At 40.5% G+C, this 20,191-nt stretch overlaps 3 protein-coding genes across 3 annotated transcripts; all 3 read right to left on the reverse strand.

The window, feature by feature from the left end:
* Positions 1 to 759: 759 nt before the first annotated feature.
* Positions 760 to 4,154, reverse strand: ggcta (gamma-glutamylcyclotransferase a). Its single transcript, XM_080442302.1, has 4 exons — positions 3,950 to 4,154; positions 2,539 to 2,684; positions 1,784 to 1,916; positions 760 to 1,232 (listed from the first exon to the last, which is right to left on the reverse strand). Exons 1-4 carry the CDS (start codon positions 4,058 to 4,060, stop codon positions 1,107 to 1,109), a joined length of 516 nt encoding a protein of 171 aa, XP_080298428.1. The 5' UTR covers positions 4,061 to 4,154; the 3' UTR covers positions 760 to 1,106.
* Positions 4,155 to 4,841: 687 nt separating this feature from the next.
* On the reverse strand, positions 4,842 to 9,738 carry snrpd1 (small nuclear ribonucleoprotein D1 polypeptide). The gene is made up of 4 exons (XM_080443153.1): positions 9,596 to 9,738; positions 8,179 to 8,255; positions 7,563 to 7,754; positions 4,842 to 5,067 (listed from the first exon to the last, which is right to left on the reverse strand). The coding sequence occupies exons 1-4, from the start codon at positions 9,607 to 9,609 to the stop codon at positions 4,991 to 4,993; spliced, it is 360 nt and encodes a 119-aa protein (XP_080299279.1). The 5' UTR covers positions 9,610 to 9,738; the 3' UTR covers positions 4,842 to 4,990.
* A 3,771-nt stretch (positions 9,739 to 13,509) lies between these two features.
* LOC308094842 (receptor-transporting protein 3-like) lies at positions 13,510 to 19,607 on the reverse strand (the record flags this gene model as incomplete). Its single annotated transcript, XM_080441668.1, has 5 exons — positions 13,510 to 14,291; positions 16,828 to 16,993; positions 18,522 to 18,575; positions 18,869 to 18,892; positions 19,583 to 19,607. The coding sequence occupies 5 exons, from the start codon at positions 19,605 to 19,607 to the stop codon at positions 13,976 to 13,978; spliced, it is 585 nt and encodes a 194-aa protein (XP_080297794.1). The 3' UTR covers positions 13,510 to 13,975.
* Between the last annotated feature and the right edge of the window lie 584 nt (positions 19,608 to 20,191).

The raw sequence follows: 20,191 nt of genomic DNA on the forward strand, positions 1-20,191 counted from the left end.
CCTTTTAAAAGAGAAAAATGAAAAAAGACCATGACATAATCAACAAACTATTCTACAAAAACTGGTCAAACATTGGCCAAATTGTCCAATAATTTTGAAAATAGCAGATCTACAAGCTTGCAGATCTACAAGCTTGTAGATCTGCTATTTTCACAATATTTATCTGTGGAACCGAGTCAAACAAAATGTAATTCTTCAACTCCTACAATTCCAAGTGCTTGTCAGGGTGGGGCTTGTTATTTTGGGTGTCCCCAGTTCAAATATGATTATTTTGGGGGTCCCCAGTTCAAATATGATTATTTTGGGGGGTCATGAGAACCTGCACTACAGTGTACTATGAGTCTAGACAGACATGGCTGTAAACTGCAAGTGGTTGGCGGAGGATACAACCGTGATGTGGTATTTTTAGTTAACCCATCCGGGAACGCATCTGTGTCACTTTAGATTTCTTTGGCGATTCAAAAGTAGCAGATCTACAAGCTCATAGCGCGGCATCGGTGCCGCGCTATGAGCTTGTAGATATGCTATTTTTTTGAAGAATCATGAAAAGTTGTGCAAATCTTTATATATATATATATATATACATTTTTAACTCAAATCATAATTCATTGCTTAAATATTTATAAAACCCAGACACGCACACTTAACCACCTGGCGTCCCTATTTTTGGGCAAATATAGGCGATATAATCGTGATGCGTTGTGAGCTTGTGTTGCAAATCAGCAATTTTCATGGAACACTATAAAAGTAGGGCATGTATCTATGAAAAAAACAATTGGTTTATTAAAATACAGATATCATTGCATTTTCAACACTTGCCCCCCAAAAACCTTTATTCCCAGTCATTTTGGGGGCATTTTAAGCTAAGCAAATGCAGAGAGAGAGTAGGCCGTGGAATGACATTCAACAAATTGTCTGGCTGGCCCGGGAATCAAACCGGGGACTCACTGAGTCTGCGCTCATGTGGTATGCACCCTAACCATTTAGCTATCAGGTCACCCTGGACATATTGAAATAATTCGATATGAATTTGAAAAGTGCCAGCCCAAAGTCTCCTGGCCATAGTGAGTGTAGTAACTCCTTCTGTCCACCAAGCGGTGCTGGTCCTACTTTTTGGCTATTGCAATTTGGTCCAGAACAGAGGGACCACTGTAGTTGTTGGTTTTCACAGCCTCCAGCTTCTGCAAGTACTCTGCTGGAAGACCGTTCTGTTCTGCTCCCAGACACACCACCTGATAAATCACAACCAGTAATTAGACTTTCAACAGCACACGGAGCAAATAAAGCAAATATAATAAAATATACTAGAAGAATTAAAAAGGTCTAGAAATGGTTCTCAAAGCGGTACTTTTTGTAAGGTGTCATTGGAGATGGAATATGTTTAGAGGGAGGGGGTTAATAAAATAAGGGATGTGTTTTATCTATCCATTTGTGAACAAATGCAGTGAGACGTTTCATGCTGATAAATACATTTGTGATCTGTATGTGTGCATGGATTTATGATCAGTTCAGCCAGATCTGTTGTGTTACAGTTGATAATGATTTGTTCCCTTCATCACAGTTAATTGTGCAGGAAGCAGAATATAATGTGGTTCAACTGTCCAGAAGGACACAACAAAAGGCAAGTCATTCACGTAATTATGGGCAGCGGAAATAGCCAATCTGCAAGCTCACAATGCGTCGCATCACGAGGTGTTGCGAGCTTGTAGATCGGCTATTTCCTCCCCTTTGATGTATAAAATAGGTGGTTAATCTGTACTGTGTTTAACTAAGTGGGTTGCACCTGTTTGTACTGAGGGGAGGGAGGGCAGGCATGGAAGTGGTTCATCTGATAGGTCCTGCAGAGCTCCGGTCCACTGTCTGTCTCGACGGTCACCTCCAATGGAGAGTACAGTCCCTGCTCCACCCCTTCCTGCCTGAAAACATGCACAATACAGGACAGCTGGAGTTCAACCAGCAGCTCAGACAGCGACACGGGCCATCATGCTGTGGGCGTGTGAAGACTGCAACTATCAATTCGTTTCTTAGCAATTACTCTATCGATGACTCTTTCGAATTAATGTTGTGCCAATTTAGTGAAGATAAACGATCTACAAGCTCCCAACACATCGCTTGTAGATCGTTTACTTACACTATTTTTGAATTTTGTTTTAAACAACTTTTCGCCTATGCCATGCCCAAAAATACGTATCGATTATTTTATTATATAATTGATTAAAGCTGCACTATGTAACTTTCTTCTTCTACCCCGGATTTTAACCCGGTTTAAATCTTGACCTTCAGGTCAAAATTTGTGTCCGAACTTTTGTCTAGGTGAGACATGACCTTTGACACGTTCTAAATGTCTCAATTGAAGAGTAGTTAGACAAAATACAACCACCCCAATTGTATAAGTGATATTGTATTAACATACTCTACCATACAGATTGGACAAAATTACATTGTATTCATAAAAAAAAGTTAGTGCTGCGTTAAATCAATTCGTTTCATTAACTGTTGTGTGTGTGTGTGTGTGTGTGTGTCGTGTGTATCACTCACTCATCCAGACTTGTGAGGTTGTCATTGTTCATAGTCCAGACGACTCCCCACACCTCTCCACCGGGACACGGTTGGATGGTGGCCGTTCCACCATGCCACCTGCAGTCCACATGCTCACCCCAAAGGCCAAAATTCAGTACATAGTCCTATATGAGGGACAGGGAGGGGGGTTAGTGACAGTGTTGCTATGTTCGCTTATTATAAACGACTTTGGGGTTTTCTGTAAAGCCGCTTGTAAATATTGGTAGTTACGGGTTACTGTTTTTTGGGATTGTTTCTAAAGTGTAGTTGCTTATTTAAAAAGAAAAATTGGGCTTGCTTCCTAAATGTTGTTTAAACCAGCGGTTCTCCACAGATTCTTCAAGATTTGTTTTAAAATAGCAGATGTGCAAGCTCACAACGCATCACTGTGAGATTGTAGATGGGCTATTTTCAAATAGCCAATGTATTATGTTTAATGTGCTCATGTGGCCTAGATTAGTCCCTTCTTTTGGGCTTGTTTTCATAGACCTGGTTGCTTATTCTCTCGCAAAATCTGGCAACACAGGTTAGTGAAGAAGTAATAAACAGACATGGTAAACATGATACAAATTAAATAAGGGACCTTTGTGTTCATGTACAGAGGGATGGTTTTAGAGAACGCCCAATAGTGGCCATGATCACATTCAGCAATTTGTTTAATCAACTAAGATAAACGTTTATTTATCCCTGGATTTGAAATGTAGGTGTCATAGCAGCAACTGTAAGAATGAAGCTAGAATGAAAAATAGAATAATGAGCTTAATTAGATTCTAGCACTAGATATCTGCAGATTCTCTGAATGTGAATTAATGTGTAGCCTACTGTCAATCAGTGAATATATACATTAATACAAGCCTATGTAGCCTACAGTCAATCAGCAGTTTGAAAAGCATGGATAAAAAAATCCTAAATCCACCCATGTAAATGTACACAGAAATATGTATGCAGTAGTATAGCCAGTCTAGTCTACTATCTTCAATGTAGTGATCGACCAATACATTGACACTCACTATTCCATGTGTAGTTAGTGTATTTTATACTTGTCTTTCAGTCTCCCAGTCCATTGACAGAACACTATTTCATGTGCAGTTACACTGAAAATGGTTACCTTCAGTCCAGTATGTGACACCATTTAATGTGTAGTTGGTGTATTTTATTTTTTTTAACTTTCCCAGTGTATTTGGTTTTCTCTGTACAGCACTTTGTTAACCCTGAACAAGTTTTAAAATGTGCTTTATAAATAAAGTGGATTGGATTGGATTTTATACCTCATTGACAGGACACTATTTCATGTGCAGTTCATAGGTGTTACACTGAAAGCGGTTACCTTCAGTTATCCATTATATTGACATGACACTATTCAGCATGTGGTTACACTGATAACGGTTACCTTGAGTTTTCCAGTACAGTGAAACAGCGCTGAGGGGTTCGCCAGCTGCAGTCTCTCTTTCAACAAATTGCTTCCAAACGCAAAATACATGAAGTGACGAGCGCTCGACATGTATAATAATAGAAATTATACTGTGTAATTAATATATTTAAAACGAGAACTCATTTGGTGGCTCATCAACATCAGGCGTTCGGCAGTGCCTCCTCTGGTCCTATGGCCGATGCTTCATGCACTTCCGGTTCACATACTTTGTCGTAGGACGGTGTTGCGCACTGAAAATAGTTGTCTATTTAAGCTCACGTTTTAAGCTTGTAAGTCGGCTATTTTCGGCGTGCGACATCATCGTACGTCGTACGATGAAGTTTAAAATGAGAATAGCTGATGAAACCATTTATTTTTCAATATTTAAAGGCAATATCATAGAAGCCCATCATTCTTAACCTCATTTGTACATTACAAAATACTTATTGCACCCTCTACTGGTCTACAATTGGATGTACTTAAAACGTGTACCCAGATTCAAGAGACTTTCTACCAACTGCAATATACATATCCATCAATATAGCTTTTTTTATTACATTTTCAGACATCAAATAAGCACTCCCTCCTTGCATGCTACTTTTCCTATAATGAAAACACTGATGCATGATAACTCCTGCAGGCCTAGTGCAGAAACATGTGTCAGTGTGGTATGTGTTGTCTATTTGAATAAAGTTTGTACAACGCCACACACAGTATTTGTTCATGACTACTCAAGGATACACATTAAAATGAGAAAAATAACACAACAGATCTTTATTCAACCATACTTCTGAAAACTCAAATTATACCACAAATCAAACCAGTCTGCACTGAACAGTCACTCACAGGGTTCAATAAAACGCAGAGCAGACAGTGTTTCTGTCCATGTTGGAACATTTTAATGTACAAAAAAAAAACAAAAAAAAAATGAGTTTCCGCATTTCCTTGGGGAAGGTAAAAGAAAAACAAAAACCTGTACAAAACAGTGAGACAAGACTGACAGCTCCGTTGGCATGGCGATCATCTCCTGGGCCCGCCTCGGCCCCTGCCTCTTCCTCGGCCACGTCCCCGTCCTCTGCCCCGCCCACGACCAGCCACTAGAGAAAACATTTTATGTTTAAATGGTTAAATACTTTTTCAATGTTACATGATCAAGTACATAACAATACAGTTGTGTATGAGCTAGTGGGTGAAAATGCGCAACTGGAGTATTGTGTGCATGGAAATTGTACAGCTTAAAACCCACTTTCAACCTGGTATATCCCTATATTGGGCATGTCGTTATAGGCGACAATAGCAGACAATTACTGACAGCACGCATCGCAATGCACTGCAACGTGACACCGGCGTAAAACAAAGTACAAAACAGAACTCAAGTGTTTAACAGGTATAAACCTTACAGTTGTGTTCCTTCAGGACAGCCATCAACCCACAACTCTGCCAGACTGGATCCAGCACCAAAACTACTTCTGCTACAGCTTGGCTTTAAAGAACCAAACCATGTCCAAGTCAAAACATTGATTCATAGGACTAGCAGGTTTTATTCATGGCTGCCTTCCTCACTTCTTGTGACGCCGTCGAAGAAATGTGAAATCATGTTGCAAACTGTACAGGTTAACAGAGGCCAACAGGGTAGAGTCTGGCCTATTGCGTCGTCTCCAACAAGAGAAGATACAATATACAAGATAACAAAACCAACCAGCTCTTGCCGCTAGAGTGTCCGCATTGAGATTGGGAGGCCAGGGTTCGATCCCCGGGCAGGTCATACCAAAGAGAAAATGGGACCCAATGCCTCCATGCTTAGCACTCAGCATCAAGGGTTGGATTGGCGGTAAATCCTTGCGACATACTAACGTCATGTCCAGAGGATGTACCCGTACATCAAGCTATCTCACGCTAAGGAGATAGGCTCGGGCCTCATGGCTCGGCAAGGCTGACACAACCTTGTTTATCTGTGACCATATCAAGTCGCCTACAATCTGATATTGAGTGACAATGACAACCCATTGGAGTGCTTGATACTGGTACGATAAATCTGCCTCTAGAAAAAAAAACACTACCAACACAATCAACACTGATATCAGAAATGGTAAGATGGTTAACAAGCCAATACAAGAGATAAAGTAACCAAATTAGTCTTTAGGTTGGGCCAACTGCATGCAATTTGCAGAAATCTATAATTCACCGAACTAAAACTATATCCTGTTAATCTGAAGAACATTTCATTAGTATATGGTAAGACAGACACAATGGGCTTGTCCTTTCATAGATGTGCTAGCAGTTTATTTATAGGCATTGGGTGCACACCGTTCTGTATGATGGCGCTTTACAAATTTTAAAATGTTAAGCCTAGACTCCCAATATATTTTACATGAATGGAGGCCAACTTCTGAACATTACAGTTTCACTACACACATTGAAGAAATAGGACCAGTGGTCTAACTCTGTAGTGGTGGACACTAACATCGAGGATCCCTGTTCCCTGTTCTGGCTTTCCATTTACAAGTAAAATTTCAACCAAGCAACGCCCAAAAGGCTCTCTTCCCATGGTCACCGTTTATGCGTTTACGTCAGCATCCAGACATATGCCACTAACCCAGACGAATACATGGGCATCAGTACGCACAGTGAGTAGTATGTGTAACCAAACATGTTTGGACAGATATGGCATCACCCTAATAAATTCTCACTCCCCAGGAGATATCAGTTATAACCAGGGAAGTGATCTTGTGATTTTCCAAAAGGTGGCTTCATAAAGGTCTCCCCGTCACACAGACCTAACGGGTTCTAATTACTTGGGTACTTGTTAGAAGGGGCCGCACAAGCAGTGACTCAGAGTTACTGAACAGTGAGGGACAGTTAGCTCCACACATAATGATATGGGGGGGCCATAGTTGAGTGGTTAGTGAGCCCGCCTAGGGAGCCAGAGGCCCCGGTTGCCCCAGGTACGATTCCAGGCCACGCCAGCATATGTGTCGATGAAATGAAATTTGTCCCTGAGCAAGACTCTTAACTCCTAATTGCTCACAGGCCCTCATTGGAAACAAGCCCGCAAGGACTTTCATGAACGTCCTGTTAAAAAGGAATTATCCTTATCCTATCCTATCCTCCTGTGCTCCAAACTGCAGCAGGGAACTACGTTATTGGTCATTGCATTGCCAGACCTTACAACATGGTTGTGGAAAAAGACACTCATTGGAATTAAATACACAATTGATGCTTGATATGCAACTAGGGCTGGGATCCTTTAGGATTTTAACAATTCCCTTTAACGTTCCAATAGGGGTTTCCAAATGGACCCTAACAGGTCTATAACTCTGAGAGTATATAAATGGGACCAAATGGACCCTTACAGAACCATTTGGTTCCACTTGTACACTCATAATTATGGTGGTCCTTGAAATGAAAAGCTTTGAGGACCACCGGTATTGTAATTGTATAGCAGACATTAAGTCCACATACCAGCTCTGACAGTGTGATAAAACCGGTCCCGGAAGCGGTTCCGGTTCCTCAATGTTGAACCCGGTTCTGGATCCCAACCCTACATGCAACCTGTTGAAGACCCCCCACTGAGCCCTTCTACGCTCCTCACCTGCTTCTCTCTTCTTGGACTTGACCTTGGGCTCAATGTCCACCAGCAAGGTGTCCAGTGGCAGGCTGTCGGGCAGGATGAAGTAGCGGATGTTGTTGCCGCGGATGCTGAGAGACTCCAGCTGGGTGGGTTCGCGGTTCTTCAGTGTCATCTTCACAGCTTTAAGGTGGGTGTTCATACTCACATCCACACCTAAGAGAGCGACCGTGTGTGTGTGATTAATGCGTTAAGGATATGTACATCTATAATAGCCTGTGAGAAACTATTGTGGCTTGTGTTGTCACTGTTTATTTGTGACATCATGTATGTAACTAAAGAGCAAGATTTCTGATGGTCACAAAATTACACCTCATACTTAACCCATAAAAATCGGGAAAGCATCTGTGTCATTTTAGATTTTTGTGTTGCCTATTCAAAAATAGCAGATATACAAGCACACAGCGCACGCAGCTGGTACAACTGCTATTTTTGAACAATTTTGAAAAATCTTTGAAGTGTGAGAACTACTGATTTAGAAGGCATTTGTAGAATCGGCCTCAGGTCTTATACAGAGACCTGACTTCATGAAATATCTCACAGAAAACAGGCCACAGTGCAAAAGCATTGGAGAACATACCTGTGATGGTTCCATGGACCTGGGTGCCATTTTTCAGTTCAATAGTGACTGTCTCATGGCTGAGTTTCATCAAAAATCTGCAAGTGAGCAACAAAAAAACGTTATAACATTATTTTAAGGTATAATCTATCACATTGGGTACGTATGCATCCTCCATGCTTGCTGGACAGTAATAAATGATCTTTTAAGCAAGTTGCACCAAAGTACCGTAGTGTGATTATACTGGATCCTTCAATCCAACAACTCATTTTATTTAATCCTGTACTTAAAATCGATCAAGACGATACCTATGGAGTCTGGCATAAGAAGAGATCGAATTAGTAGCCTAAGTGTAATGTGCAGGACTTTTGATGCAATGCCTGTTCCTCTCCTATGCACCATACAACTGTGAGAAAGACACATTTTGTATATGCCTTTATTGAAACCACAAGGGAGACCCTACAGTAGTTTCAGAAAGTGTTGAATGGTGTGATGATTATACAATGGTGCTAAAAGGATAACACAAAAGGGCTTGTTTCCATTGTGGTCGGTTGAGGTGCTAAACACTGAAATTATTCATCCTGATGAAAACACCTAAGGCATTGGTTCTTAACCTGAGGTCTTGAGGGGGTCTCAGCTAAATGATTGAAAGTTAGGAACCAAAACAAACAAATGGACCCTTGTGGGTCTGTAACGTTAACCCAATGAGTTAAGAAAAAGGGTTTTGCGGTGTAGTTAAGGTCCCACTCCACATATATATTATAACATCTTATCAAATAGGCTCCTAATGCACTTCAAACTGGTGGTCCTTGACATTAAAAGGGGCTGAGAATCACTGACCTATCGTATATGTGCATAAAAGCATACCTACACTAACACTATTTCCCGGTTTGAGGGTTTGAAAATATGGTCACGTTAGCAGTTGTTAGCCACTTAGCATCCACTTCCAAAACAAAGGGGAGAAGTCACTACAACAAAAGCCACGATGCTTCATTAACGGCACATATCTAGTGTTTAATCTGGATGTTAACCACATTAAACAGTTTAATGCGACAGTTTAATTATGTCTATTATTTCAAGTTAATAGACAGAAAGCTAAACATGGCCTAACAACAAACACCAGCGACCGCAGGTTAAGACAAATCAACGTTACAACAATATACCTGTAAAACGACACAATCATTACTACGCAATTATGCTACATAACCGTACAATGTACAGTTTGAACGAATTGCAGTCAGTTTATCCTCCAAGGAACTCATTGGTTCATTCATTCATTATGGAATCCACTCATTTACAAACACTGCTTCCCGCAAATTCCCCCAAAGAGCTGCACTGGCCATCCTCCTTTATCTACATGCATCCGTGGTCGGCAGCTCGTTTTTGGCCCAAAGTGAAGACACGTCCAGCATTCTGATAAGTATTTAATTCATCTTACCTGACTAGTTTCATGTTGGTGATGGACGTTCAATATTAATCCTCCACCAAACACACAAAAATTACGGCGCTTTTCAGTGCTTCCACAGGCCGCTGTCGTATGCGATTACGTTTAGCGTCGCGCGGACCTGACGTCATCCAAGGGCGACTTTCTTACGTTTGTAGTTTTTAGGGTGGTTGTTGTCATTCAACGGGGTTGTGGTACTTTACCGCCACCTTCTGGTCAGGAGTGACTAACATGCCTTCACCAGATGTACAGGTAATGCAGTTGGGAGACCAACATACCATCTTTCTGAGAGGTCTGATTAGTTTAAGAGGCCCGGAGGTGAAATGGAAGCACATTTAATATGGTACCAGTCAGATAGCTGATAACTGAATAATGATAGAGGCAAAGTTAGCCTACACAATCCCATGTGTATTTATGTAGTTTTTTTTTTCATTAAATGGAAACACAAATTGGCCTAAGTCATTACATCTTCTTATGTTACATAACTGACAGACAGCGTTATTTGTATGCCAATAGTCATACATTGCTACAAACCTTTTGGGCGAAATGATTAAGAAATATCATATAGTTTGTTTTGGTTCAGTTTTTTCTGTTTTCTGAAAAACGTAAACAAATTACATAGGCCATTAGCAAGGTGACGACTTGAAAACCTGTGATGTGACAAGTAAAGCTGATTCTGATTCTGATTCAAATGCATATTATAATATTTATTTAAAGGAATTGCAACACAGCTTAGCAATAAATCAGACAGTTAACAAATCCAAATAATACGTCATACAATTAATAGAATGTAAATTACATCACTAATAAAAACAATAAAATGAATGAATATTTCCTGCCACACACAAGGACAACAGGAGGACAAGGTGATGGACAAAAGAAGAGAAAGATGAAGAGAAGAATTGACTAGGTCAAGCATTATTCAGAGCACAGTTGAAATAAAGTCAAGTATGTGTGATGGGGTCAGTTTTGCAGAGTTGATGTTACTGACTGATTGAGAAAGGACCTGCACCTGCTTGATTGGGTGCACCTGGGCATGCAGCCTTTTAAAGGCAGAGAGCAGTGCAGATAGAGGAGAGCTGTGGAGAGGGGCAGAGGACAGAGACCTGGCTGGAAGGAAAGAGAGTGGCCATGGACGGGGGCTGATCTTCTGCGGGCTGACTCTCTTAAACCTCTGCATTCTGAGGAGAACTTTCTCTTTGGCCCCTGCAGCTGCACCCTTCTCAGTAATAATGTCGCTGGCCTTGGACTCACCAGGGCCAGCAGAAACAGGAGATTGAGATCGGTAGGAGTGGAAAACCCCCACATGTGACGGGGTCAGTTTTGCAGAGTTTCATGGCTATGGACGACCCTCCCATGGTTTTGGATGACTCTTGGGGCCTCAATGCAAGGGCTGATGGAGACGACGTCCCCGGTGTACGCTTCAGTCTGAGGCTGGAGGACAGTGGAGGTTTTCCAATCATCTAAAACTGTGATCATCTAAAACTGTGATCGATAAAAATCTATATCACAGCTCATGAGACAAAATGTTTTCGAAGCTGAAACATGTTGGTTCACGTTATCAGCTTGCAGCTCGTCAGTACCCATTGTTAGAGTACTTGGAGGCCAGTCTATGACATCAGTACTATGATGTCAGTACTACTATGACGTTAGCAGTGAGAGTGTTTGTCTTCTCTACTGTATATCGGTACCCGTTGCCCGGCAATGGGTACCCACCCAGTGAGCCATAGTCGGCTATTAGACCTCCGTCTAAAACGGGGTTATAATTGGTCTAACAGTGAAAGATTATTTTAGACGTCTAGGCTTAGCCTAGATGTTGATTAGCTGTTTTTTAAGCGTCTATATATAGACGTCTATATTATAGACGTCTATATTATAGACGTCATTTCAACGGCTATAATATAGACAACAAAAAAACAAACAGCTAATCAAGTCTAAAAAACTTTCACTGTTAGACCAATTATAACCCCGTTTTAGACTAGCCCTTAGACGTATTTTAGACGTCTAATAGCCCGAAAAATGCTCAGTGGGTATTGTCAGAGTACTTGGAGCAGTCTGACATCAGTACTATGATGTGAGTACTATGACGTTAGCAGTGAGTGTGTTTGTCTACTTTACTGTTGTTGCGTGAATATCATCAGAGTCGGACAAACTTCTTAGTAGGCCTATGCAATTAAATCATTTTATTTCCTATACGGTTTAACAATACTAAAATCAGGGGAAAGGGGAGGTGGAACAATGGGTTGGCATGTCATCTTCAAACAATTTCAAATCAGATCCTTCAAATCGGTCATGAAGGCAGGTGTCTCTGTCTGCCTAATAAGCACAGATAGCCTGGTCTCTGGCACAGATGGGCTCAATCCCACTAATTAGGGATGACACTGGGATGACAATGGTCACTGTCCTATTGTCCATGAAGTATCCTAAAGTGCTTTAAACATTACATAAACATTACATTCCACTTCTATCTTCAACAACTGTATATCGGTACCTGTTGCCTGGCAATGCGTGGCGGGCAAAAGGAACAAAGTGCTGTAAAGCAGGGGCGCTGGAATGGAAAATGACATGGGGGGGACACAACGGGGGACGCATGCACGCACGCGCGCGCGCGCAGCGCCCCAGGGACCACACATGGTCCCTGGGCTATGTTTAAAGTTTTTATATTTTTGTATCATTTATACAAGTTAATTTACATTTCTGGTTAATTGTTCCTAAACAGTGACACAGTGACACACATTTCGTTGGTTAAACGTTAAAATCGTCTCCTAGTATTTAGTTTCAATTTGCACTAATAGAGCCCTACACCTCAAAGCAATAAATATCAACATTTGAATGTAAAACTAGTGCCAGACACTTTTAAATATAAGGTTATAGTCAAAAAATTCACACAGACATCTTTTGAAAATAAATGCAAGTTTATTTGAAAGAAATATATCATGTAGGCTATGTTATCACAGATCAGGACATCACATTGATTGAGAAACATTTCACAAATAGGCCTAAAGGTGATTCAATGAAGCAAAATGTGTAGATTAAAAAGCATTTCTTCATGTAGGAATGAAGAAGGGAACTGCAAAGATAACTATTTATTTTATATTTTTGGACATAATGTAAAAAGTAAAACATTTAATCCATTAATCTCCATTGAGCTCACAGATTTTATTTGAAAGATTTGATGCAGATTTTTGCAATTTATTTTCCTTTTTTAAACCTTTTCTTATTTACATACTCTCCATTCATTCTCTACGTAATTTGCTACAACAGGTAGTTCCAACAAGCAATCTGACTGGTCAACTAGACATTTAGAACATTAAATCAGCATGATGCACACCTAGTGCTCAAATGAAAAATGGCCAACTGTGGATGTTTTATTGCCTTTATATAATTTTTACCCTGTATTTCCCATTAACTGTTTTCTTTTTTTTTTGTCTTGAGGATGTTCATGTTAATTTGAATTTGACTGGACCTGTGACACATTTGGGCCTCTATTTCTTTCTAATAACCACCATCTTCACCTAGAGCCTTGAGGTCAGCCGACCAGCTGCTGCTGGAGGTGCGGGCAACACCCACGAAAACAACCAGGGGTGACCGGGCCTTTGCGGTGGCTGCTTCCAGGCTCTGGAATAGTTTGCCCATATGCATCAAAGCGGCCCAGACGCTACTTTTAAATCTCTTTTCTCCCTGGCCTTCAGTGATAGCTGATGTAGCCATGTCTTTTCCCTGACTGGTGCTAATGTTTGTTTGTTTTATTTGCGCTTATTTTTTGTATGCTATTGTCTGTTTATATTGCATTGTTTGCTCTTTGTTGTGTTTTTTACCTGTACAGCACTTTGGTTATGTTAAATGTGCTATATAAATAACCTTTGATTTGATCTTGTTGGTAACAATTGTGCGTCTTTTTCGTGTGTTTTTTTTAAACATACTTAGCGATACTATGTCATGTTACCAGACTCCAGACCAGAAGCTCCTGCCCACCAACGCAGGGTTTTTCCTCTGCAGGGCATCCGGCTTGGCTGGGCGCTCCAACAAACACAATTGGCCATGCTCACCGGTGGGAAGCTGGACAGGGAGGCTTGTTGTTGTGCCAACAGCTCCTGCAGGTTGGTCAGGGTGGTGCAGGGTACATTATCTCTGGCCTGCAGTACAATCGATCCCATAGCCTGAGGGGCTGTGGTTTCAGACTGAAAAGTCAAAATAAATTTAGCAAAAAAGCATTCACGACGTCTTTAAACCCCACATCTAACCCATAAACCCTATATGCCTAATCCTAACCCTAAACCCAACATTAAAAAAACAAAAACGAAACAAACAAAAAAACCTGAAAACGCCCATTTCTCTTGTGAGGACCAAGTATAGCCAGACAAGCACACACGTCTAGTTGATACAGATGTGCTCTAGGCAGGCCTCACACAAATTTTTCTTGTGAGGTGTCACTGCTTCCACATCAAAATCATCATCATCATCATCAACACCATCATTCTGAATACACTCAAACAACTTGCACAGGGTTTTTTTCACTTCCTCATCTGAAAAACCCGGGCGTATTAACTCATCAGGGCTACATTCACATGCCTGGCCGAAGCACCGCATGATAGCAGTCCCGCGTCGTGTGTCGCTCAGCAGCCTGTACTTGAACACGACCACCACCTTCCCTGGGTTCCATTTCTTAGAGCAGATGTCACAGTGAAACCTGGCAGGTGGTGGAGAGATTGAAGGAAGGCATCAGATACAACATTCACATCAGTCAATGAACTCAAGTAAAGGATGTCAGTTATACACCAGTCAATCATACTCAGGGAACAAGAGCTTGTACAAATAATTGACAACAAGTAGGCAAGGCTAAGTGGAAGGGTCAGGGTAGTGTTTCCTGAAGAGGTGGGTTTTCAGCCTGCAGCAAAAGATGGGCAGTGACTCTGCTGTCCTGACATCAGTGGGGAGTTCATTCCACCACTGTGGGGCCAGAACAGAAAAAAAGCTGTGACCGTGTAGATCGGCCAGAAGGACCACTGAGCGACGGGGAAACCAGTCGCCCCGAGGCGGCAGACCGAAGTGGTCGGTCGGGCGGGGGTGTAAACCTCGACCATAGCCCGGAGGTAAGAAGCAGTGTTGGAAAGTAACTAAAGTAATATGTAACTTAAAGTAATATTATTACTCTTTTCCAGTAACTAGTAAAGTAACTAATTACTTTTGGCAGGGAGTAATAAGTAAAGTAACTATTACTTTTTAAACAATATGTAATAAGTAATATATTACTATGTTTTAGTAACTTTTCCAACACAGTGTTGGAAAATAATGTTTTAGTAGCTTTTCCAACACAGTGTTGGAAAGTAACTATAAAGTAATATGTAGCTTAAAGTAATATATTATTTTTTTCCAGTAACTAGTAAAGTAACTAATTACTTTTGGCAGGGAGTAATACGTAAAGTAACTATTACTTTTTGTAATATGTAATATGTAATAAGTAATATATTACTATGTTTTAGTAACTTTGCCAACACTGGTAAGAAGGAGCTGTTCCTTTCACTGCCCTATAGGCTAGCACCAGGGTTTTAAACTGGATGCGAGCCGCTACGGGGAGCCAGTGTAGAGAACGGAGAAGGGGAGTTGTGTGGGAGAACTTGGGGGCGGTTGAACACCAGACGAGCCGCAGCTTTCTGAACAAGCTCTAGAGGTCTGATGGCAGACTCCGGGGCAACGGCAAGGAGGGAGTTGCAGTAGTCCAGGCGGGAGATGACAAGAGCCTGGATGAGCACCTGCGCTGCCTTCTCAGTGAGGAAGGGGCGAATCCTCCTGATGTTGTAGAGGAGGAATCTGCAGGACCGCGTCACTGATGCGATGTTTGCCGAGAACGACAGTGGTCGTTCAGGGTCACACCCAGATTCCTCGCAGTCTGAGTTGACGTCCGGGTTATGTTGTCATAGTGACGTGGCCGTGGTTTGTTTATGGTTATGTTGTCGTAGCGACGTGGCCGTGGTTTGTTTATGGCTGAGTCAGAGTGATGTCATAGGTCCGCCCGCCCCAAAATCATATTCTGCATATATTAAACTTGCTATTTAGATGAGGTATTGCCAATGCCAACCTGCAGGTTCTCTCACATATCTCTCATATTCACAACCACAGCAAGAGATGGCACAGCACTGCCTCCTTAATCCCTCTGTCAGATTTGTGATAAAAATACATGCATACAAGTAATTTGTGGTAGCACATGCACCCAAAACTCTATGTGTTAGTGCTAAACATTAGTTTTAATTAATACCGAACCAAACCATTAACCTAATACTGAGCACTGTGTATTTGTTAAACAACAGTCTTTAAACTAATTTCTGAGTTAATTTCCAGCTAAACCACAGTTCCAACAATGAACTAGACAATGTTTTTGAGATGGAATAAAAACAGCAAATAAGACAGTTTCCAATGTCAACCATATACGATGAGGTATTGCCAATGCCAAACTGATGGTTTTCAGCATGTTTACATCTCTCTCATCTCACAACCACATCAAGAGATGGCATAGCTGTCAGCCGTACTGAACCAAACCAGTACCAAACAGAACGTTGTGTTGACATTGTCACACCATAAGTGGTGAGCTATTTAATTTAGTTTAGTTTAGTGTATTTGAGAAACAAATAAACATAACCAGTGATTGCTCTCGTCCGTTTTTTTTTTGCAGCCACAGACTGCATGGCGTAATAAAAGCTTGTTGTACTATAACCAGTCAGGGCGAGACTGCAGAACATGCTGGCTTACCATGTTCAACTCAGGGTAGCTCTAATCCAGTTCACACTCTGCCATGAACTGTGTAGTTCCCAGAGATTGTAAAGTTAAGAATTAAGAAAAAAATTAAGAATATAACTTTGCGACTCACCGAAACAATAGCGGTTTTACGATGTTGAAAGTCTATTCTCGGTGGAGGGAAGCCTCTCAGAACCTTGTTACAGCCTTAATATTATATATATATAGTATACTGTATGTTATGTTATAAGATTGGGCTGTTAAAAGATGTGAAACTTTTAGGTTTACACATATTTTTAAATACCTGTGTTAGAATGTAGAATGTGTAAAAACATTCTGTAAAATTATCATACCTGCCTACAAGCCGTTTATAGTGGCATATCATTAAAATCTTTTTATAGAAAGAAATTGGGGAACACACTTGCACACTTAAAATGATCCTGATATCTGATAATCAGTCACATATGTTATTGGCACAAATACATTATACATACATTGCAGAGGCATGGCATCCGTAGATAGTCCAACCTTTCTTCTCTTCCTCTTTGGAGACTTTGAGCTTCAGTCTCTCGTCAAAGCTAAGACTCCAATGGTCTTTGCAGTCCAGTTCTTTACCCACCATGTTGTCAAAGATGTCCAGCCACTGTGAGGGGATCCAGTCTGTGCACAAGGGCAAAATATTACACAACTAGAAAAAGTGCTCCTCGTGAGCACAGGTCTCCGCCAGGTCAGGTAGGTTATTGTGGGGCAGCAATGTTCGGAATTGGCCAATCAGGATGGAATATGAAAAATCGGACAGAAACATCTTGATCACTTGACTATAGAGATGTGTACCGATTTGCATGATGTTTGGACAAAATTTGTATGAGTAATATAAAAAAGAAAAGTGTTGCAAAAATCGGCCTCCTGGTGGCACTACAATAGGGCAATGTTAGAAGGGTGGCATTTGTTCCTCAACGTAGTGCAAATGTGCGTGCAATCGGACACTGCGTTCATGATATGCGGCATTTTGTTCAAAACGGGCCACTCCTGCAAACTTTAGATGTCAATCTTAGCCAATCAGGATGGAATATGAAAAATCAAACAGATTTTGATCATTCTTGATCACATGACTATAGAGATCATGTGTATGGATTTGTGTGAAATTTGTTATAAAATCTGAAGGCTTAATATAAAAAAATCCTAAGTCATGCCCCCCCTAGTGTGTGCCGTCGCGAATACCCCCGAGACGTAAAATGGTTGCCGTTTGGTCGAAATCTGTCCCAAGCCGTCACCCAGTAGAGAGACAGTAGGGAGTAACTATTCAAACTATGAATATTAGCGCATGTCTAATCTAAACATAGCATCATGGAATGTTAGAGGTTTGGGTCATTCTATTAAGCGCAGGACAGTTTTACCTTTGCTTCCATAGATTTACTACAAGAAACACAAATTACTTCAACAGGTCACTTCAAACTTAAATAGGACTTGGTTAGGCAGCTTCTCCTCCTCATTTAAATGTAATAGTAGAGGGGTTGCATGTCTTGGTCTGAAAGCAGGTGATTAATTGTATGGTGTATTTATGTAGCGCCTTTATTCAAGGCGTTTTACAATGTGTATCACATTCACCCATTCACACACACCTCCTGAGCCACTGCCGACACAATTTTGTCATGGATCCCATGGCCAACACATCACCATCCACAGCAATGAGATCAAAATCTTCCATAACCCTTTGGTTTATTTGAGGTGGTTGGAGAGAAATTCTTCTAGAAATTATACCTTATTTTTCCAGCTGACATAAACCGTACTCTAGAATAGATGTTTTAATTCCAAGTAATATACGTAGTGCATATAGTAATATAATGCCTTCTGGCACTTCAGAACGAAAATTCAGTGCTGTGCTCCCAGAACAGCCAGAACACACACTGACCATTCCGACTGAAATAAGTAATTGCAAAATGTGATGGTTGCAGCTTGTTTGGTACTCTCTAAACACAATTCAACATGCATCTACATACATGTAATGGAAACAAGACCGCAAGGACTTTTTTGGACGGACCTTTTAGGCAAAGTATAAAAAATGTAATTGTGCTGTTTACATTTTTTGCCTAATAAAATGTTCAATAAATCAATCAATCAAGACAAGTAATAATCAGGTTTATACATGGGATGAATTGAATGAATTTTAAAAGATGAAATGTATTACCTTCTCCTGGAATTTCTGGTTCTTCTTCAGAGGAATCTTCAGAAGTGTCATCATCTTTGAGACAGACACAAAATCCACACAGAACCGCTATTACATTACCTGTACATTTCAACATTTTGGTACATTAAATTGGTTAATTTAATATACGTATATTCATTGCCCCACAAAGTGATACATACATACACAGACCTTTGGATTTGAATGTAATTTGTATAGTTTCAGTAGTTATGTAGTTGCATAGGTAATAATATATTGCAAATACATGCTCATACAAGTACTTGATGTGTTCAGCTATTTCTGATGCAATATAGTAGAAATGTTATGGGAAGAAAAGCATGGTTACCTACCATCTCCAGAATCAGAATCTTCACCTGAATGAAACAAGACAATTTCAAGAAATAGCAATGAGTGGTATTTTTCGCATAAAGGATACTACTAATAGGCGAAAGTGAATGTGATTTTGACATGTGGTCTGTAGATAGATGCCCCTCAACATGTGATCAGAGTTTGGAGTTGATTAGACAGGGCATTCATGATTTATGGTGGGGGTTTTATGGTGTTTTTTGACAAATCTATTTCAAAAGGTAATGTTATGGACATCTATTTAAACGCTGGTGCAGGACAACGTACACCCATCACAAGAAAATAAAAGAAGAAAAAAAATAGCAATTAGCAGCTTGATGCTCAGAATAATCTATACTGCACAAATAAGCAAGCAAATAACATTTTAACCAGGTTTGGTCCTCGAAATTAATTAAATTGACCCCTGATTCTTATGTAGGCTTGTTGTGAAACATGATTTTACTAAATGGGAAAAACTGCATTTTCTCTATACACCCAAAATGCAAAGACAGATATTTTATACGGAATGTGTCAGTAAAATTACCAAATATATTTTTGAAAATCCACCAAATTTTGGAAGCCCATTATCTGCGGTGGTGGACAGCAGGGAGCGATTTCTGAAAATAAGATTTTGGTTTTGGTCTATTAATTCAGTTTGTTTTCATGTTGACAAGACAAATGAATCTTACACTCCCTGCTGCTTTATGCTCCTTACTGACTCTGTACTGCCTTATGCTGCCTCATTACTGCCTCCCTACTAATACAAATTTGTCTTAGTTCAGAAAACTCTTAACCTCAGATCCAATACTTGGCTAAGCTATGTCGTGCCTTCATCAAAATCTGAGACAGGTAAAAGAAGTCTTTCTTATTTTGGGCCATGGTCACGGAACAACTTTCAGACCAGACTCAAATTGGCTTTCCTGATTCTTCTAAGGAGTTTTAAAAGGATTACCATGGACTTACCAGTAATGCTCCTGTTCTGATGTGTAACCAATTATAAAACATGTTTTAACACAAAAGTCACTTGAAGAAGCGGCTGGCACTAATGTCTATTCAAGTGTATATTATTCTGAAACTTCTGATCTGGCATTGTATCTTTGCATTAGTGAAGCCCTGCCAGTTCATACGACTCACCTTCCTTGTCTCCTGGGGCGTCAGAAGAATCAGAATCAGTTTTCCCTACATCTTTTCCGGATGCCTCCAGCTCTTTGACATAGTTGGAAGGGAAAAGATTTTGGTTTTGGTTTGTTTATGGAATTTTTCTTTGCAGTTTAGCCCCATCAGTTGATTTCCCCAAACATTTGGTAGGCGGAGATCCTCAATTGTCT

Source organism: Gymnoscopelus braueri (assembly GCF_963280865.1).
Source record: "Gymnoscopelus braueri genome assembly, chromosome: 11".
NCBI lineage: Eukaryota > Metazoa > Chordata > Actinopteri > Myctophiformes > Myctophidae > Gymnoscopelus > Gymnoscopelus braueri.